The 17,203-nt window shown below is 42.8% G+C and overlaps 1 protein-coding gene across 10 annotated transcripts in view; it reads left to right on the top strand.

The window, feature by feature from the left end:
• GBF1 (golgi brefeldin A resistant guanine nucleotide exchange factor 1) overlaps positions 1-17,203 on the top strand; it is a 183,975-nt gene that overhangs the window by 55,033 nt on the left and 111,739 nt on the right. Inside the window, exon 1 of one of the 10 annotated variants that reach the window (XM_060171427.1) lies at positions 9,029-9,129. The exons of the other annotated variants lie outside the window; for them this stretch is intronic. Within the exon in view, the coding sequence (XP_060027410.1) occupies positions 9,096-9,129 (34 nt within the window). The 5' untranslated portion in view covers positions 9,029-9,095. Of the gene's footprint in view, positions 1-9,028; positions 9,130-17,203 lie in introns of those variants that run through there. 10 annotated transcript variants of the gene reach the window in all.

Below are 17,203 nucleotides of genomic sequence, written 5' to 3'. Positions count from 1 at the left end.
TTTGCACTCTGAAGCATGAGGTCCCAAGTTCGATCCCCGGCAGCACATGTGCCAGAGTGATATCTGGTTCTTTCTCTCTCCTCCTATCTTTCTCATAAATAAATAAAATCTTAAAAAAAAAAAAAAAAAAGAACGTGAGTTCATTCCCATTTCTTTTTTATCCAGTTGGTATTAGAACATTTAATCAGCCCTTAATACCTGAATATTTCCCAAGAATATGTAATCTTAGTTTGATAGTTATCAAACTCAAAAAATTTAACATTGATAAGATACATTATTCATATTCCAGATGTCCAAGTGTATTGTTTGTCACAACCATAAACTTTAGAATGTCCCTCCTCCTACAAGTCATGACAGTGACTTTTTTTTTTTTATGAACATTGACCAGTTTTTTTTCTTCCTTCTCTGTTTCATCACCAGGGCTTCACTCCTCTGCCCTTTCTTTCTTTCTTTCTTTCTTTCTTTCTTTCTTTCTTTCTTTCTTTCTCTCTTTTTTTCTCTCAACACAGTGAGAAAGAGTAGTAAAGACATCGTAGCACTGAAGCTTCCTTTATGCAGTGGGAGCCAGGATTGAACCTGGGTTATGCATGTGGCAAAGCAGGTACATCATCTGGGTGAGCTTTTTGCTGGACTAGACTTATTGAAAGAGCTCAGAGCACCTGCCTTTTATTTTATGCTATGGCAGGGACTGAACCCAGGGCCTTATCTATGCAAATCATGCACTAAACTACCTTCCATGCCCTTTCCTCACCTCTCTTTTAAGAGACTGCTCTTAAGAGACTCTCATGCCTGAGGCTTTGAAGCCCCAGGTTCAATCCTCCTCACCACCATAAGCCAGAGATGAATAGTGCTCTGATAAAAATAAATATACATAAATAAATAAATAAAAATTAAAGAGAATGCTCTTCAATTTGATTTGACTGATGTTTCCTTATGATTAGATTCAAATTATGCATATTTGGCCTTAGTCTGTATGCAACTACTGATAGAGTATGCTCAGGACATCACATTCAGAGTCATCCCTCATTGGTGATAATTTGACTGCTTTAAGTTGTTACTTTCTTTTTCTTCACTGAATTAATACTATTTTCTCCCTTGGGACTCATAAGAAATCGGAGGAGAAAAGCTATAATATTTTACTCCTCTACTTTCAGCTTTCCTCTCAAAAATTTTCATGTCTTGGTGATATTTACCTGAATTATTTTTAGGTTGCAGTGATGACAGCTTCTGAGTGGTTGCTTAGGGTACTTATCTTAGGGGCTGGGGCAGTGATGTGTTAACTGTACATGTTATCATGTGCAAGGACCTGGGTTCAAGCTACTGGTGCCCACCAACAGAGGGGAAGCTTCATAAGCTGTGAAGCAGTGCTGCTGGTATCTTTCTTCTTTCCTCTCGATCTCTCCCTCCTCTCTCATTTTCCTTCTTCTATCCTATCAAGGAAACATAAACATATTTTTTAAAGTATTTTATTTATCATAAAGGACTTATTAGTTGTGGACATGAACTTTTTTCCTAGTGTACTTGTTTTAAGAGTTTCTCTCACTTAAATTGCCCTTCCTCTTTCTTTGTTTCTTTTTCTTTCTTTCTTCCTTTCTTTTCTTTTCTTTTTTAAATATTTATTTATTAATGAGAGGGATAGAAGGAAAGAGAGAAAGAACCAGATTATCATTCTGGTACATGTTCTGCCGGGGATTGAAATCAGGACCTCAAACTTGAGAGCCCGACACTTTATCCATTGTGCCACCTCCTGGACCACTCTTTCTTTTTCTCTCTTTCTTCTTTCGCCACCAGATTTTCACTGGGGTTCAGTGCCTACATGGACAAATCCATCACTCTTGGGAGCCATTTTGTTTTCTTTTCTATTTTATTTTTATAAATTAAAAAATATTTATTTATTTTCCCTTTTGTTGCCCTTGTTATTTTTCATTGTTGTTCTAGTTGTTGTTATTGATGTCGTCATTGTTGGATAGGACAGAGAGAAATGGAGAGAGGAGGGGAAGACAGAGAGGGGGAGAGAAAGATAAGACACCTGCAGACCTGTTTCACCGCCTGTGAAGCAACTCCCCTGCAGGTGGGGAGCTGGGGGCTTGAACCGGGATCCTTACTCCGATCCTTGCGCTTTGCACCACGTGCGCTTAACCCGCTGTGCTACTGCCCGACTCCTGTCTTTTCTATTTTCTTTTTCTTTTTTTTGCCTCCGGGATTATCGCTGGGGCTCTGTGCCTGCACTGTGAATTCACTGATCCTGGAGACTGTTTTTCCCATTTTTGTTGCCATTGTTATTGTTATTGCTGTTGTTGTTGTTGGATAGGACAGAGTGAAAAGGAAAGAGGAGGGGGAGACACCTGCAGACCTGCTTCACCACTTGTGAAGCGACCCCTTGTAGGTGGGGAGCTGAGGGCTTGAACCGGGATCCTTACAGTCCTTGTGCTTTGCAGCCATGTACGCTTAACGTGGTGCGCTACCACCCGGCCCCCCTTTTCTATTTTCTTTGGTACAGAAATTGAGAGAGTGGGAGTAGAGAGGGAGAGAGAAGGATAGACACCTGCAGACCTGCTTCACTGCTCGTGAAACTTTCCCCCTGAAGGTAGGGAATGGGGGCTTAAACCCTGGTCCTTGAGCATGGTAATGTGTGTGTTCAATTTGGTGCACAATCACACAGCCCCCTCTTCTTTCTCGTTGAGTATGATTTTACCACTTTGGGCATTCAGATTGAGAAAGGGAGAGACACCACAGTACTGGAACTTCTCCTTGTGCAATAGTGTCTCCCATACAGTGCCATGGCTTGAACCTGACTATGTGCATAACAAGGAATATGTCCTACCCAATGAGCCATCTTTCTGGCATTGTCTCTCGCTCTCTCTCTAAAAGAGTATTTATTTTTGTGAGAGAGACTAGTGCACCACTTAGCTTAGGCATATACAGTACTAGCGATCAAACCTGAGGCCTTAGGCACATAAGCTCTGTGCTCAGCAGGATGGGGTGTGTTTGGGAGTGGGAGGGAAGACTTGAGAATACAGAGATGCTAAAATAGGAAAATAAGAGTCAGCCCTGACATCTATCACTGCCTGGTCCAGTGTTTGGGCTTTCCCCCTTCAGCGGAGTGTGTTATAATGGTGAGTTGGAGTGAATGAGTTTTCCTTTCCTTGACCATTTGGATCTATCCTCGGTTTGAAGACTTTAACCTATAATAAGGTGACTTTATAGTCTGGTACTAGTAGGTTGGGGTGGAAGAGGCTAGTAAGTGATGCTTTTTGGCTTGCTAGTAGTAACAGTTATTTTTAACCTCTCATTTCAATCCCTTCATTGTTCAGACTTCCCCACTGGCTACCGTGAGAGCAGTCAAAATTAGCAGCTATATAAAATGAAGTACCTCTTGTCTCTCCAGTCACTTCCAAAATAAACAGGGAGTAATACTGTCCGTATTTTGTCTCACTTTACTCTGAAGGCTACTGATAGAGGAAACATGGATTAGTGTGTAGTGATTTCTAGGCTCTGCCCTCTGGACAGATTCCCCTCTGAGTACTGCAGCTGAGTGACAGGACCATGTGGCAGCAGTGCAGCTGGAAGTATATCATCGGCAGATTTGGGTTGGGTAAATATAGCAGGAGCAGGATGTCAGTGTGGGAGATGGATTGTTCTGGGAAAGGAAGTGTTGTCTTTCGTTTGAGAAACAATTTCCTGCACTTCTGGGACTCTCTTTCTTTTAGGACAGAACAGGAGTTGGCAGGGGTTGGACACACTTGCTGTATTCTATCTATGGGTGTCTGTCTACGTTTGAAGATGAGAGTAAAAATCAGATCTCTTTCAGCCACTTAAGAAATTGACCCAATAAATAGTTATGCCCATAAATTATAGTTTACTTTTTGCAGTCTTAAGTTAAAATATATACCTGCTTAGAGGCTCTGTTTAAAGGGTAACTTTTTTTTAGTAAACTAAAACAGATGTATTGAAAGACAAAAATAATTATACAAAAAAAAATTATTGAAAGTCAGACATGAGGCACCAGCTGGCAGGAAACAGCTGGCATGTTTCTTGGGGCCAGGCTCTTCCACACCAGAACTTAACTCTTCAAATTATCTGTTACTTAAGCTATGTAAGATGGTTGGTTGTCTACTTACGTACAAGCTACATAAAAGACTCAATCTTCTAAAGTATGTGGTATTTTACAGTTGAGTAGAGCTTTATAGTTTATAATGTTCTTTTGCATGTATATATTTCACCCCTTTAGCATTTTTATTTTAGAGTAGCTTTAGACTTATAGAGAAGCTGCACACAAACCTCCATATACTTCACATGAAAATTTCCCTACTATTAATGTCTTACGTTACTATGGTGCATATGTCACAACTACTGAACCAATCCTGATAACTTATATTAACTAAAATTCATACTTTTTAGAAAAAGGATTTTACTTATTAATGAGAAAGATAGGAGGAGAGAGAAAGAACCAGACATCATTCTGGTACATGTGCTGCCGGGGATTGAACTCAAGACCTCATGCTTGAGAGTCCAATGTTTCATCCACTGTGCCACTTCCTGGAGCACTAAAAATCATACTTTATTTAGATTTCCTTATGCCGGTACTTGCGCTTTGCACCATGTGAGCTTAATCCACTGCTCTATCGCCTGACTCCCTAGATTTCCTTGGCTTTTACCTACTGACCTTTTTCTTTTTCGTACTAGAAGAGATCAGACTAAGGGTTTCACAAATGCACTCTACTGCTGAGTCACTTCTCCTGCTCATTTATTTTTGTGCCATGGGGAGATAGAAAGCGCATCCTTATCACTGACCCACCATTTGTGGTGCTCTGCTCTTCTTTTGGGCTTTGTTATTCTCATGTGGTGCCAGGAATTGAACACAGGGCCTCATATGCAAGGCAGATATTCTACTGCTAAGTACCACTCTCGTCCTTAATACCCTTTTTCTTTTTCAAATATTGATTTTATTTATTTCATATGAGATGGGGTTTTGAGAGGGAGAGAGAGAGAAAGTGCAAGCTCAGTACCACTTATGGTACATGTGGTATATGAGATCAAACCAGGAACCTTGGGCATTCAAGTCCTTGCTCCACCGGTTAAGCTATTTCTCCCAGCCACCTGAATGACCTTTTTCTCTTACAAGATCCTTTCTAGGACACCATATTACATTTATTTGTTAGTTTCTTTAGACCTCTCTTGACTGTGACAATTTATATATACAGTTTCTTACCTATGTTTCATAATAATGAACAAAATGGACTAAACCTGTATTAGTATTGCCCCTTTACAAATAAAACTCAAACTCTAGAAAGATTAAGATTACACTGCTAATAAATAAAAAGTTTCTAGTAAAATGTGAGCATGATTTGGAAAAAGGCAATGATATAACTGTTTGCTTTTTATGTAGTTGAGAGCAGAAGTAGAGCTAACCTTTCAGTGGGTCATTTACAGAAGAGGAACTCAAGACTGAAAAGGTTATAGTTTACTTGCTTCTGAATCTTTCTGACTTACTTGGATACACATTATCATTATTATTTTCGTCATAATTGCATGGGGAATACCCTTTCTTTTTGTGATTCTGCTAACCCTACCAAAGGGACCCCACCTAGAGAAGACTGGACTACCTATTCTGTTGACCTTTTTCTTTTATAATTTTTTAATTATCGTTATTTTGTTTGATAGAAACATCCAGAAATCAAGAGAGAATGGGGTGATAGAGAAGGAGAAAGGCAGAGAGACAGCTGCAACACTAACTACTTCACCACTTGCAAAGCTTTCTCCCTACTGGTGGGGTCCAGGGACTTGAACCTGGGTCCTTGTGCACTGCAATGCGTGCGCTCAACCAGGTGCACCATCACCTGGCCCCTGTTGACCTTCTTTAGTAGAAGACTTTAGGCTGTCCACTAGTCCCTGCTGTTAGATTACCCTGGTTCAACATGAAGCCCCATGAAAAGCATGGCTTCCATAGTATCACAGCCAGACCATTTAATGTGTGGGTATAACTGGGAAGAAAGCATGTGAGCTTTTTAATTTTAGTGTTGGTTGGGAAAACTGATCTTCTGATTTGGAGTTAGAAGACTGAAAGAACTGTGGTCCAGGAGGTGGCACAATGAATAAAAGCACTGGTCTTTCATGCATGAGGTCCTGAGTTCAATCCCTGGCAGTATGCATACCATAGTGATGTCTAGTTCTTTCTCTCTCTCCTCCTGTCTTTCTAATTAATAAATAAACAAAATCTTAATGAAATAAAAGGATTTGAAAAAAAAGATTGAAATAACTGTAGTGCTGAAAGGCAGTATAAAAACTTAAAAGTCTAACAGGACTCTGAAATCTCTACCCAGAGGGATGAGATAGAGGAAGAGGTAAGAGGAGGTAAAGTTGTATGTTACAGAGGTATCTAATGATCCTGGATACTATTAAAAGAGGTGGTGGAAACTATGTGGACACAAACCACTAGGTCTTAAAAGACAGAGAAGTACCTTTTGCCTAGGGAAGTAGTCATAAAACTACCAGGGAGGTAGGTCAGGGGTGAAGTCTAGGACTTGCATACGGAAGGTCCCAAGTTTAATCTCCAGCCTGCCCCGCTTCTCATTTTCTCACTTTTCCTCTCATTAATAAATAAATACTTAAAAAAAAAGTAGATCCCAAAGGATAATTTTAAAAACACTCTTAACTAGAGCTTTTACAGACGGTAAAAACAGTTTATTGATTTGCCTAATAGTAGTCACTGTGGTTAATGTATGCTTAATTTCAGCTTATTTTCTTTTGCGAAAATAACCTGCTTTTTGTGCAATGATGTCAGGATCTAGGATGTTTGAACTTCTGGTTCTTTCTGCTTTCTGTATAAATTTAGCTTTCTTTGTACCCCCCCTTTTTTTCTTTTTAAACTCTGCTCATTCTAGTTTTTGTGTTAGGTATTAATATTTCCCAACTATGCAAAAAATTATTTATTTGCTGCTGTAAAGTGTTTACTATGTTCCTTCCTTTATAATATTGTAAATCAACATGTTCTGGTGTCTAATCTTTTCATTGGTTGTTCTCTTTTAAACAATGAGTATAGACCAGTTTTAAAAGTAAATAGTAAATTATAATCTCTATTGTACCTCTCTCCTTCTCCCCTTTCCAAACACACACCAGAGATAGGTTTGCAAATGCATCCTAACCATTTGATCAAAGTCAGGCTTTGAATAAAGGCTTTACAGTCAGGTGTGGTTGAATGACAGGTATGTCAGGATTTGGTCCTTAGAGATTTGGAGATCTAAAAGTACGAAAGTTTTTTTTCCCCTCTCTTCCAATAATGTACTGTGGTCTATAATAGGTTGAGTTGTAACATTCATTAAACTACTCCTCACATTCCCTGTTTTCAAAGCTTATCAGGATGACTTTGATTTAGTTATTTGGAACCAAAAAGGCAGTTTGTGGAGCCTGGTCTGGAGCTGTGGAGCAGTAATATATTAGAGATCAGACTTCGGTCCCAGTGGGATTATTCCTCAGGATTTATTTGCCTGGAAGTACACACAGGAGCCAAATGGTATGTATGGAAAGCTTTGCTGGAATGCAAATTGGGCACATTTTGTTGGGACCTGTAGGGGATTTTCACTGCTTCATAATTTTTCAAAGGTTTGTTATACATCAGACAGTGAATGCCTCTTCTTTAAATCTTTAAATCCCCCCTCTTTTTCCTGTTGTAAAGGTCAGATTTTTTTTGACAACTGTGTGCAGGAACAAGATTTGCTAAATCCCTTCATTTTTATTCATACAAATATCGGCATTCAGTGAGCATCAGTTATCCCAGCATTTAGAGGTAAGGAAAACTCTGGGAGAATCTTGTGAATCTCTGCTTATTGCCAGGCATATATCTCTAGGGATAAGTTGCTGCCTCAACTTTAACTCTTGACTGCGCTGATATTGGACAACACCCTCTGAGTGACTTGTGTGTGAAATTTATCATTAGCCCCATGTCTTATGACTAGAGGATAGTTGACATAATTAGTGGAAGGGAAGGAATTGTGTCAGACTTCTACTGGACCCACTTTGCCTGTGACTATGCTAAGATTAGTGTAGGAAGGGAAAAAAGTTAATTCTTTTCAGTAGATCCTTTTTCTAACCTTATTTAGCTTTTAGTGGTATCTTAGGCATCAAATCACATTTTTAAATTGATTTAATTATGAATGACAAGTCCATTGGATAAGAGGGGTACAATTCCCACCACCAGAATTCATATCCCATCCCCTCCTATCCCCTCCATTGAAAGATTTCCTATTCTTTATCCCTCTGGTAGTATGGACCTAGGATCATTATGGGGTGCAGAAGGTGGAAGGTTTGGCTTCTGTAATTGCCTCTCCGCTGGACATAAGTGTTGACAGGTTGATCCATACTCCCAGTCTGTTTCTGTCTTTCCCTAGTGGGGCAGGGCTCTGGGGAGGTGAGGGTCCAGGGCTCTTTGGTGAGATCATCTGCCCAGGGAAGTCATGTTGGTGTTATGGTAGCATCTGCAACTTGGTGGCTGAAAAAGCATTAAGATACAAAGCAGAACAAATTGTTTAATAGTCAGGAACCTAAAAGTAGGAATATAGCAGATGAGATTTGGGTTCTCCATTTTGGGAAAAATTAGGAAGTCTATTTTAAGTACATTCCAAGGGGCCCATGACTTTACTAATTCTTTCTTGAGCTCTGACAGCTAACATGTAGGTGGGCTAAAGGTATTGTCTGTAAGATGGTATCAGAGTTGGGAACAGGACTAGAAAATTGTATCAGGGCAGAGAGTAGCTCCCAAATATGGGAAAAGTATATAAATAGCATTAACTATAAACCCCATCGATCTGACCTGAGGCCCATATTCATCGCAGGAGCCTGTATAACCTCTGCATACCTGTAGATCTGAGCTCGCATTCTGTGGCCATATCCAGGAACATTCTAGGCTGCACTCATTATGGACCATTCCTCCTTGAGTGGCATGTTGACCCAGTTTCCTTTCATGGTTAATGTATGCTTAATTTCAGCTTATTTTCTTTTGTGACCCAGTCTCCTTTTGAAGAGTGGGGCAGTCGCTGCCATTGTTGTTCCACATTAAGGGCAAAGAAGGTCCTGGAGAGAGGCCCACAAGTGGGTTGATGATGCTGTTCCTGATGGAGATGACCAGCGATGGTGAGGAGAGGGATCTGTTAGAGGTCTAGGCCCATCATATCTATGTGGGAGTCAAATCACTTTTAATTTGAAGATGATTTTTCTTATCTAGTAGATAAATATTAGTATCACCACATGATGCACTTCCCCATCAAACTTGTTTAGTTTGATATTGTTATCTATTGCTACATAACAAATTTCCTTAAAACTTAGCAGCTTTTGTTGGATCTTATTGCATGATGGTAGAAATGGACCTAAGTTAGGGATGAGAGTGCTTTGGGGGCACCTATCACAGGGAGGTGAAAAATTATACCCGTGTATTAAAACTGTACTATAAACCATTAAGCCTCCAGTAAAATGAAAACAAAACACAAAAACAGGAGCTTAAATATTTTAAAAATATTTGACACAGTTTCTGTGACTCAGGAATCTATGAGTCATTTAGCCCTAACATTAAAATGGTCAGCTAGGGTTGCAGTCTTCTGAAGGATACATTCATTTCCAAACTCACTCATGTAACTATCAGTAAAAAAATCTCCATTTTGGGGCAGACAATTAGTTGTTCAAAGGCCTCTCAACAGGACTGCTACCAACAAATCAGTTGGTTTCCTCATAGGTGAATGTTTTGAGAGAGCAAAAGCCACACTTCTGCGGACACTGCCTTTCCTGTCCTAGATTCATGCCATCACTACAACCTGTTATACAGTTTGGGAGAGGATTGCACAAAGGTGTGTAATCGTTGGGTTCATTTTGGAGGCTGGCTAACAGGAAGATAACTGGAGAAGTTTTAGATAAAATTGTATTCTTGGGAGTCAGGTGGTAGTGCAGCAGCTTAAGCGCACATGGTGCAAAGCACAAGGACCAGTGTAAGGATCCCCGTTCAAGCCCTGGCTCCCCACCTGCAGGGGAGTCGCTTCACAAGTGGTGAAGCAGGTCTGCAGGTGTCTATCTTTCTCTCCCTCTCTCTGTCTTCCCCTCCTCTCCCGATTTCTCTCTGTCCTATCCAACAACAACAACAACATCAATAATAACTACAACAATAAAACAACAAGGGCAAAAAAAGGGAATAAATTTTTAAAAATTTATAAAAAAAAAATTGTATTCTCACCACACAGCTCACACATTTTACCCCCTTTTCCCAAACTGTGTCTTTGAAATTATCCAGGTGTGTATGGTAAATATGTGTAAGTATTTGCTTCAGAATGTGAATTTTTTTTTTTTCCTCCAGGGTTATTGCTGGGCTCGGTGCCTGCACCATGAATCCACCGCTCTTGGAGGCCATTTTCCCCCCTTTTTGTTGCCCTAGTTGTTGCAGCCTCATTGCAGTTATTATTATTGCCATTGTTGACGTTGCTTTTGTTGTTGGATAGGACAGAGAGAAATGGAGAGAGGAGGGGAAGACAGAGAGAGAGGGGAGAGAAAGATAGACACCTGCAGACCTGCTTCACCGCCCGTGAAGCAACTCCCCTGCAGGTGGGGAGCCAGGGGCTCGAACCGGGATCCTTAGGCCAGTCCCTGCGCTTTGCGCCACATGCGCTTAACCCACTGTGCCACCGCCCGACTCCCAGAATGTGAATCCTTTTCTTTTCTGTTTTATCTCAGCCTGACATGCAAATAAAAACCCTCTCTTTCTAAAACAAAACAATAAACACAATCTATCCCTCTCCTGCTCTTTCTGCCCTCCCTGCTCTCTCCCATTTGTCTTTTTCTTTGGAAGGGACCTCTATGGCAGTTTGTATAAGAAGACTTGGCGTATCGCACCAAAGTAAAAGACTCTGGGGTAGGGGTGGGTGGGTCGGGAGAATACAGGTCCAAGAAGGATGATAGAGGACCTAGTGGGAGTTGTATTGTTATACGGGAAACTGGGGAATGTTATGCATGTACAAACTATTGTATTTACTGTTGAATGTAAAACATTAATTCCCCAATAAAGAAATTTTTAAAAAGTCGTCTTGGGCTGGGGTAGATAGCATAATGGTTATGCAAAGATACTCTCATGCTTGAGGCTCCAAAGTCCCATGTTCAATCCCCCATACCACCATAAGCTAGAGCTGAGCAGTGTTCTGGTAAAAAAAAAAAAAAAAAAGAAAAGAAAGGAAGAAAGAAAGGGAAATAAAGAAGTCATCTTCTCCTTATCAGAACACCCCAGTTGAATTCAGGTAACTGGGAGTCTTCATCTGTTTACCATTGATCCCTAAAACTCAATGTAAGTGTACTGCTAGAGTGACCAGAGTTATGGGATTATCGGAAAACCACTTGCGGCTCTGCTTAGTGTTAAACAAGTGAGGGGTTTACTAGTAAAAGCACCACGAAAGTGAGCAAGTGGAAATGCCTAACTAAGAAGTGTTGTGCCCAGAAAGAAGTTCGAGTCCCGATCTCACACAAGGAAGACCAGCATCACATGCAATAGCAAGAGCCTTTATTAGCAAGCTTGGGCCGCAGACACCCTTCCACACAAGGGGAGAGTCTGCTGCTGACGACCCCACAACATTGTTGCTCTCGGCTTTTTATAGTACACAGAACAAGAGCGGATGGTTTTAGTTGGTTTTAGTTTAACGGCTGTAACAAGGAACTGTTGGTTTCAATGTAAAAGTCTCTAACAAATAACAGTTGGTTTCAGTGTAACAGTCTCTAAGAAGTAACAGTTTCTAATCTCCACATTCCCCCCTTGTCTTTTGTAACTTCTAGGGCCCAATCTTGGGCCAATCTCTGTTTCTGACTACTGTCTTGGTATCTAGGTGAGCTTTAATGGGGTGTGAGGAGTAGTAGTAGCAGGAATGAAGATTAGAGTCACCAGGAGAGAGTTGGCAGAGTCACGAACGGAGCAACCGGATCTTGAGCGGGTGTTTGGGGACAGATTTAAGTCGCCGTCTGGTCTTGAACTCTTTTGTCTCTGCTGCATGGACATGGGAGTGGTGGATCTACGGGTGATACCGTCCACCTTCAGAGCCATAGGGTGGCTAGGATGATAGTATAAGGTCTTTTCCACCAGGGCTCGAGTGTCTCTTTTTGGTGGCGTCTCATCAAGACCAAGTCTCTGGGCTGGAAGGGATGATGGTCTGGAGGAGGTGCAGCTTTATATATTGCTTTCAGTCTTGGCCACACATGCTTTTGGACCTGAGCTATTGTCTGTAAAGAGTATGTCCTGATCATTAATATCAGCAAGCAAGTCTGATCTCAAGGCTGGGATTATGGGAGGGGGACCACCAAACATGATTTCGAATGGGGTCAGCTTTGCAGTATAGGGGGTATTCCTTACTCTATAGAGGGCAAAGGGAAGGAGAGTTACCCAGTCTATGCCAGTCTCTATAGTTAATTTTGTTAAGGTCTCTTTTAGAGTTTTTTAAAAATTTTTTTTAATTTTATTTATTTTATTTATTTATTCCCTTTTGTTGCCCTTGTTGTTTTATTGTTGTAGTTATTATTGTTGTTGTCGTTGTTGGATAGGACAGAGAGAAATGGAGAGAGGAGGGGAAGACAGAGAGGAGGAGAGAAAGATAGACACCTGCAGACCTGCTTCACCGCCTGTGAAGCGACTCCCCTGCAGGTGGGGAGCCGGGGTTCGAACCGGGATCCTTATGCTGGTCCTTGTGCTTTGCGCCACCTGCGCTTAACCCACTGCGCTACCGCCCGACTCCCCCCTTTTAGAGTTTCATTTATCTTTTTTACCTGTCCTGAGCTTTGGGGCCTATAGGCGCAATGTAATTTTTATTTTGCCCCAAGGACACCTACCAAATTTCTGGGTTACCTGGGAAGCAAAGGCTGGACCATTATCTGAGTTTAATTAAAGGGGCATACCAAACCTGGGAAAAATCTCCTCGAGTAGTTTCTTCACCACTGTCTGGGCCGTCTCTCTCTTAGTCGGGAATGCTTCAGTCCATCCTGAAAAGGTATCTACAAACACTAACATATACCTGTATTTTCCCAGTTTTACCTCAGTGAAGTCTATCTCCCAGTAGGCACCTGGTCTGGTTTCTTTCTCACGCACCCCAGAAGTTCTAGGCTGATTGCTAGCATTTGCAAGTCTGCAGGCTTTGCATTCTGCAACTATTTCCTTAATCAGTTGGCTCTTGTTGTGGATTCTCAGGCTGGCTTCTTGCAAAAGTTCGGCAATTTTTCTTCTCCCCAGGTGGGTGGTTCTGTGTATATGCTGTAGCAGGTGTTTGGCCACGGCTTGGGGTAAGATGAGTTTATCATCAGCTGTTACCCACCAGTTACTGCGCTTGTCAGCAAGAGGTAACTTTTTTTTCTGGAGCTCATCATCTGGTGTATATTCCGGCTTATCAGGCAGGGTGGGCTCTCCAGGGTTTGGCAGACAAAGAGCTAATTCGTCAGTTCTTTCTTTTTAAAAAAAAAAAATTTTTTTAAAATTTTATTTCATTATATTTATTCCCTTTTGTTGCCCTTTTTTTTAATTGTTGTAGTAATTATTATTGATGTTGTCAGTGTTGGATAGGACAGAGAGAAATGGAGAGAGGAGGGGAAGACAGAGAGGGGGAGAGAAAGATAGACACCTACAGACCTGCTTCACCACTTGTGAAGCGACTCCCCTGCAGGTGGGGAGCCAGGGGCTCAAACCAGGATCCTTAGGCCAGTCCTTGTGCTTTGCGCCACGTGCGCTTAACCCACTGCGCTACCACCCGACTCCCTAGTCAGTTCTTTCTAATGCTACTTGTCTGGCTGTGATATGTGCTAGGTGGTTGCCCATGCCACAGGACTTTCTCCTTTTTGGTGTCCAGGGCAGTGTATTATGGCCACCTCATCTGGCATCCAGATAGCCTCTAATAGGTCTACTATTTCTTGTTGGTTTTTGATAGCTTTACCTTCAGCTGTGAGCAGTCCCCTTTCTCGATATATAGCCCCGTGGATGTGGGCTGTGGCAAAGGCATAGCAGCTATCGGTATAGATGTTAAGTCTTTTCTCTTTTCCTAGGTTGAGGGCTTTTGTGACGGCAATTAATTCAGCTTTTTGGGCTGAGGTCCCTGCAGGCAGGGCGGCTGCCCACACAGTCTCATGTTCAGTAGTTACCACGGCCCCAGCATACCCCATCTCTGATGAAGCTGTTCCCATCAGTATACCAGTTCACTTTTGTTCTTTTTAAAGGCTGGTCTTTCAGGTCTTCCCGGAGGCTGGATGTGCAGCTCAGAATCTCAGAGCAGTCATGTAAGGGAGCGTCTAACTCGGGGTCAGGGAGCAAGGTAATGGGTTCAAGGATGATCTGGATGAGAACTGAATGACAGGTGAGTTTAGCAACAAGCCTTGATAATGAGTTAACCGGGCATTGCTAATCTACCTGACAGGAGGTTGTCGAAGGATTCCATCTACAGCATGAGGAGTAGTCACAGTCAATTTCTGACCAAGAGTCAACTTCTGAGCATCCTTTGTCAACATAGCCATAGCAGCTATGATGTGGAGGCACGGTGGCCATCCGGCTGCCACTGAGTCTAGCTTTTTTGAGAAATAAGCTACCGGCCGCATCCAGGGCCCTACTGTTTGTGTTAGGACCCCTTTTGCTATCCCTTGCTTTTCATCTATGAAAAGGTGAAAGGGTTTAGTCACATCAGGCAGTCCCAAGGCTGGAGCCGACAACAGGGCATGCTTTAGTTGTTTAAAGGCGCTCTCATGAGCCTCAGTCCATTTAAAAGGCTGCCCTTCTTGGGTTGCCTCATAAAGGGGTTTTGCTATTTCAGCAAAACTGGGGAGCCACAGCCAGCAAAATCCCAACGACTCCAAGAATTCTCTTACCACCCGTCGGGTCGTGGGAGTAGGTATCTTAAGTATAGTCTCTTTTCTTGGTTCAGACAACCATCTTTGCCCATCGCTGAGGATGTATCTCAGGTAGGTCACTTTCTCTTGGCACAGCTGAGCCTTCTTTGCAGAGGCTCGGTATCCTACATCTCTCAACACTTGAAGGAGATCTTCAGTACTGTTACGGCACTCTTTCATTGTTCTGGCCGCCACCAGGAGGTCATCAGCGTACTGTAAAAGGGAGATCTCGGGGTGTGCCTGTCGGTAGTCACTCAGGTCCTGGCGCAGCGCCTCATCAAAGATGGTGGGGGAATTTTTGAATCTCTGTGGTAGCCGGGTCCAAGTCAGCTGTTCGCTGAATCCTGCTTCAGGGTCTTGCATCTCAAAGGCAAATACTGGCTGGGCCTTCAGTGCTAAGGGGAGGCTAAAGAAGGCATCTTTTAGGTCCAGGACTGAGTACCATACTCGGTCAGGATCTAAGGAATTAAAGAGTGTGTAGGGGTTGGGTACTGTAGGATGTATGTCTACAACCCTCTTATTTACTTCTCATAGGTCTTGGATGGGTCTGTAGTCCCCCGTGCCCAGTTTTTTTACTGGTGAAAGTGGGGTGTTCCAGGGTGATTGGCATGATAACAGAATGCCAATCTGTTTTCCATCTACACCATGCCTCAGCCTCGCGTGAGCTTAATGTGCAGCTGGGCGATACGAGAATCCAGCATGAAGCCCAGCCAGTCTATCTTGGCGTTACTCTCGATCGTACTCTGTCATTTCACAAACATCTCATAAAAACTGCAGCAAAGGTGGGCGCGAGGAGTAACATCATTGCAAGACTGGCCAGCTCCTCATGGGGCGCAAGCGCTTCCACACTACGATCATCATCTCTGGCATTATGCTATTCTACTGCAGAATACTGTGCCCCAGTATGGTTCCGTAGCCCCCATGTCCACTTGGTCGATTCCAAATTATATTCCTCCATGAGGATAATTTCTGGAACCATCCGTTCCACCCCGGTTCCATGGCTGCCAGTTCTTAGCAACATCGCCCCGCCAGATATTCGTCGGGATGCGGCATCATCTAAGTTCATTTCCCACGTCTACGCTCGACCAGACCTGCCAATATACGCGGATATCTTCGCCCACCCTGTTCAACACTTGATGTCTTGTCACCCAATCTGGTCCCCTATGCCTACACTGAACTTCTCTGTTCCAGTCTCTTGGAAACAGAGTTGGCAGTCAGCTGAGGTAAAGAGCAAACACCTCATCACAGACCCCTGCAAGCATCAACCCGGCTTTGACCTAGCACGTTATGATTGGGCCCTCCTCAATCGCTATCGAACAGGCCATGGCCGGTGCGCCGCTATGTTCCATCGCTGGGGAGCCAGAGACGACCCGAACTGCCCCTGCGGCTACAGACTATGACCCACATAGTCAACGACTGCCACCTCTCCAGATTCAAAGGAGGTCTCGAAACTTTACATCAGGCTCAACCTGATGCTGTTGACTGGCTACGGAAGAAGGGCAAACGCTAGACAAAGAACAGAATGCCCATCTCCCGTAATCTCCTGATATGGGGGGCAGTGCCCTTACGGGCTCCTAGAGGGAGAGGATACTGTTGAACCTGGATCGGCTCTACCCCAGGTTTGAGTTCTGTCTAGATGGGGGCCTGGTGTTCTGCCAGACCCATTTTTCCTGTTTCAGCCCATGCAAGTGGAAATGTATTCATCCAGACTATCATCTGGGGAGGAAGCTTTGAAGGGCTCTACCCCAGGTTTGAGTTCTATCTAGATGGGGGCCTGGTGTTCTGCCAGACCCATTTTTCCTGTTTTTGCCCATGCAAGTGGAAATTTATTCATCCAGACTATCATCTGGGAAGGAGGCTTTGAAGGGCTGGGTTTCTTGTAAAGTTGGTATTCATCAGCCAAATTTAAGGTAAGGATAGGAATTGGCATGGAGTCGGTGGTCATAACTACTGGTCCTTGGGGTTGAGAAGTAATAGTTGATCTCATCTTAGAAAGCAGGTCTCTCCCAAGAAGGGGATAAGGGCTAACAGGTTTCCCCTCTGTTTTTAAAGTTACCCTGGGTTCGGGGAGGGGACCCCATCCCCCAAACCCCATCAGCCCTAGTTACTGAGCTCGCCTAGTTCTAGGATTTTTGTCTTATTTCCCCCAGTGTCCTTCTGTCTTTTTTTCTTCTCGGACATTCTGGCCCAGTGACCCATCTCTCTGCAATATGCACATTGATCTTTAAGGAGCTTTTTTTCTCCCTCCCTGTATGGACTTCTGCTCTTTTCTTTTTTTTTTTTTTTAATTTTTTTTTTATTTTAGGAGGGGTACAACTCCACACAATTC

The sequence above is a fragment of the Erinaceus europaeus genome, chromosome 14 (genome assembly GCF_950295315.1).
Source record: "Erinaceus europaeus chromosome 14, mEriEur2.1, whole genome shotgun sequence".
NCBI classification, from domain to species: Eukaryota; Metazoa; Chordata; class Mammalia; order Eulipotyphla; family Erinaceidae; genus Erinaceus; species Erinaceus europaeus.
Note: the sequence above shows the minus strand (reverse complement) of the source record. Positions and strands in the feature narration are given on the sequence as shown.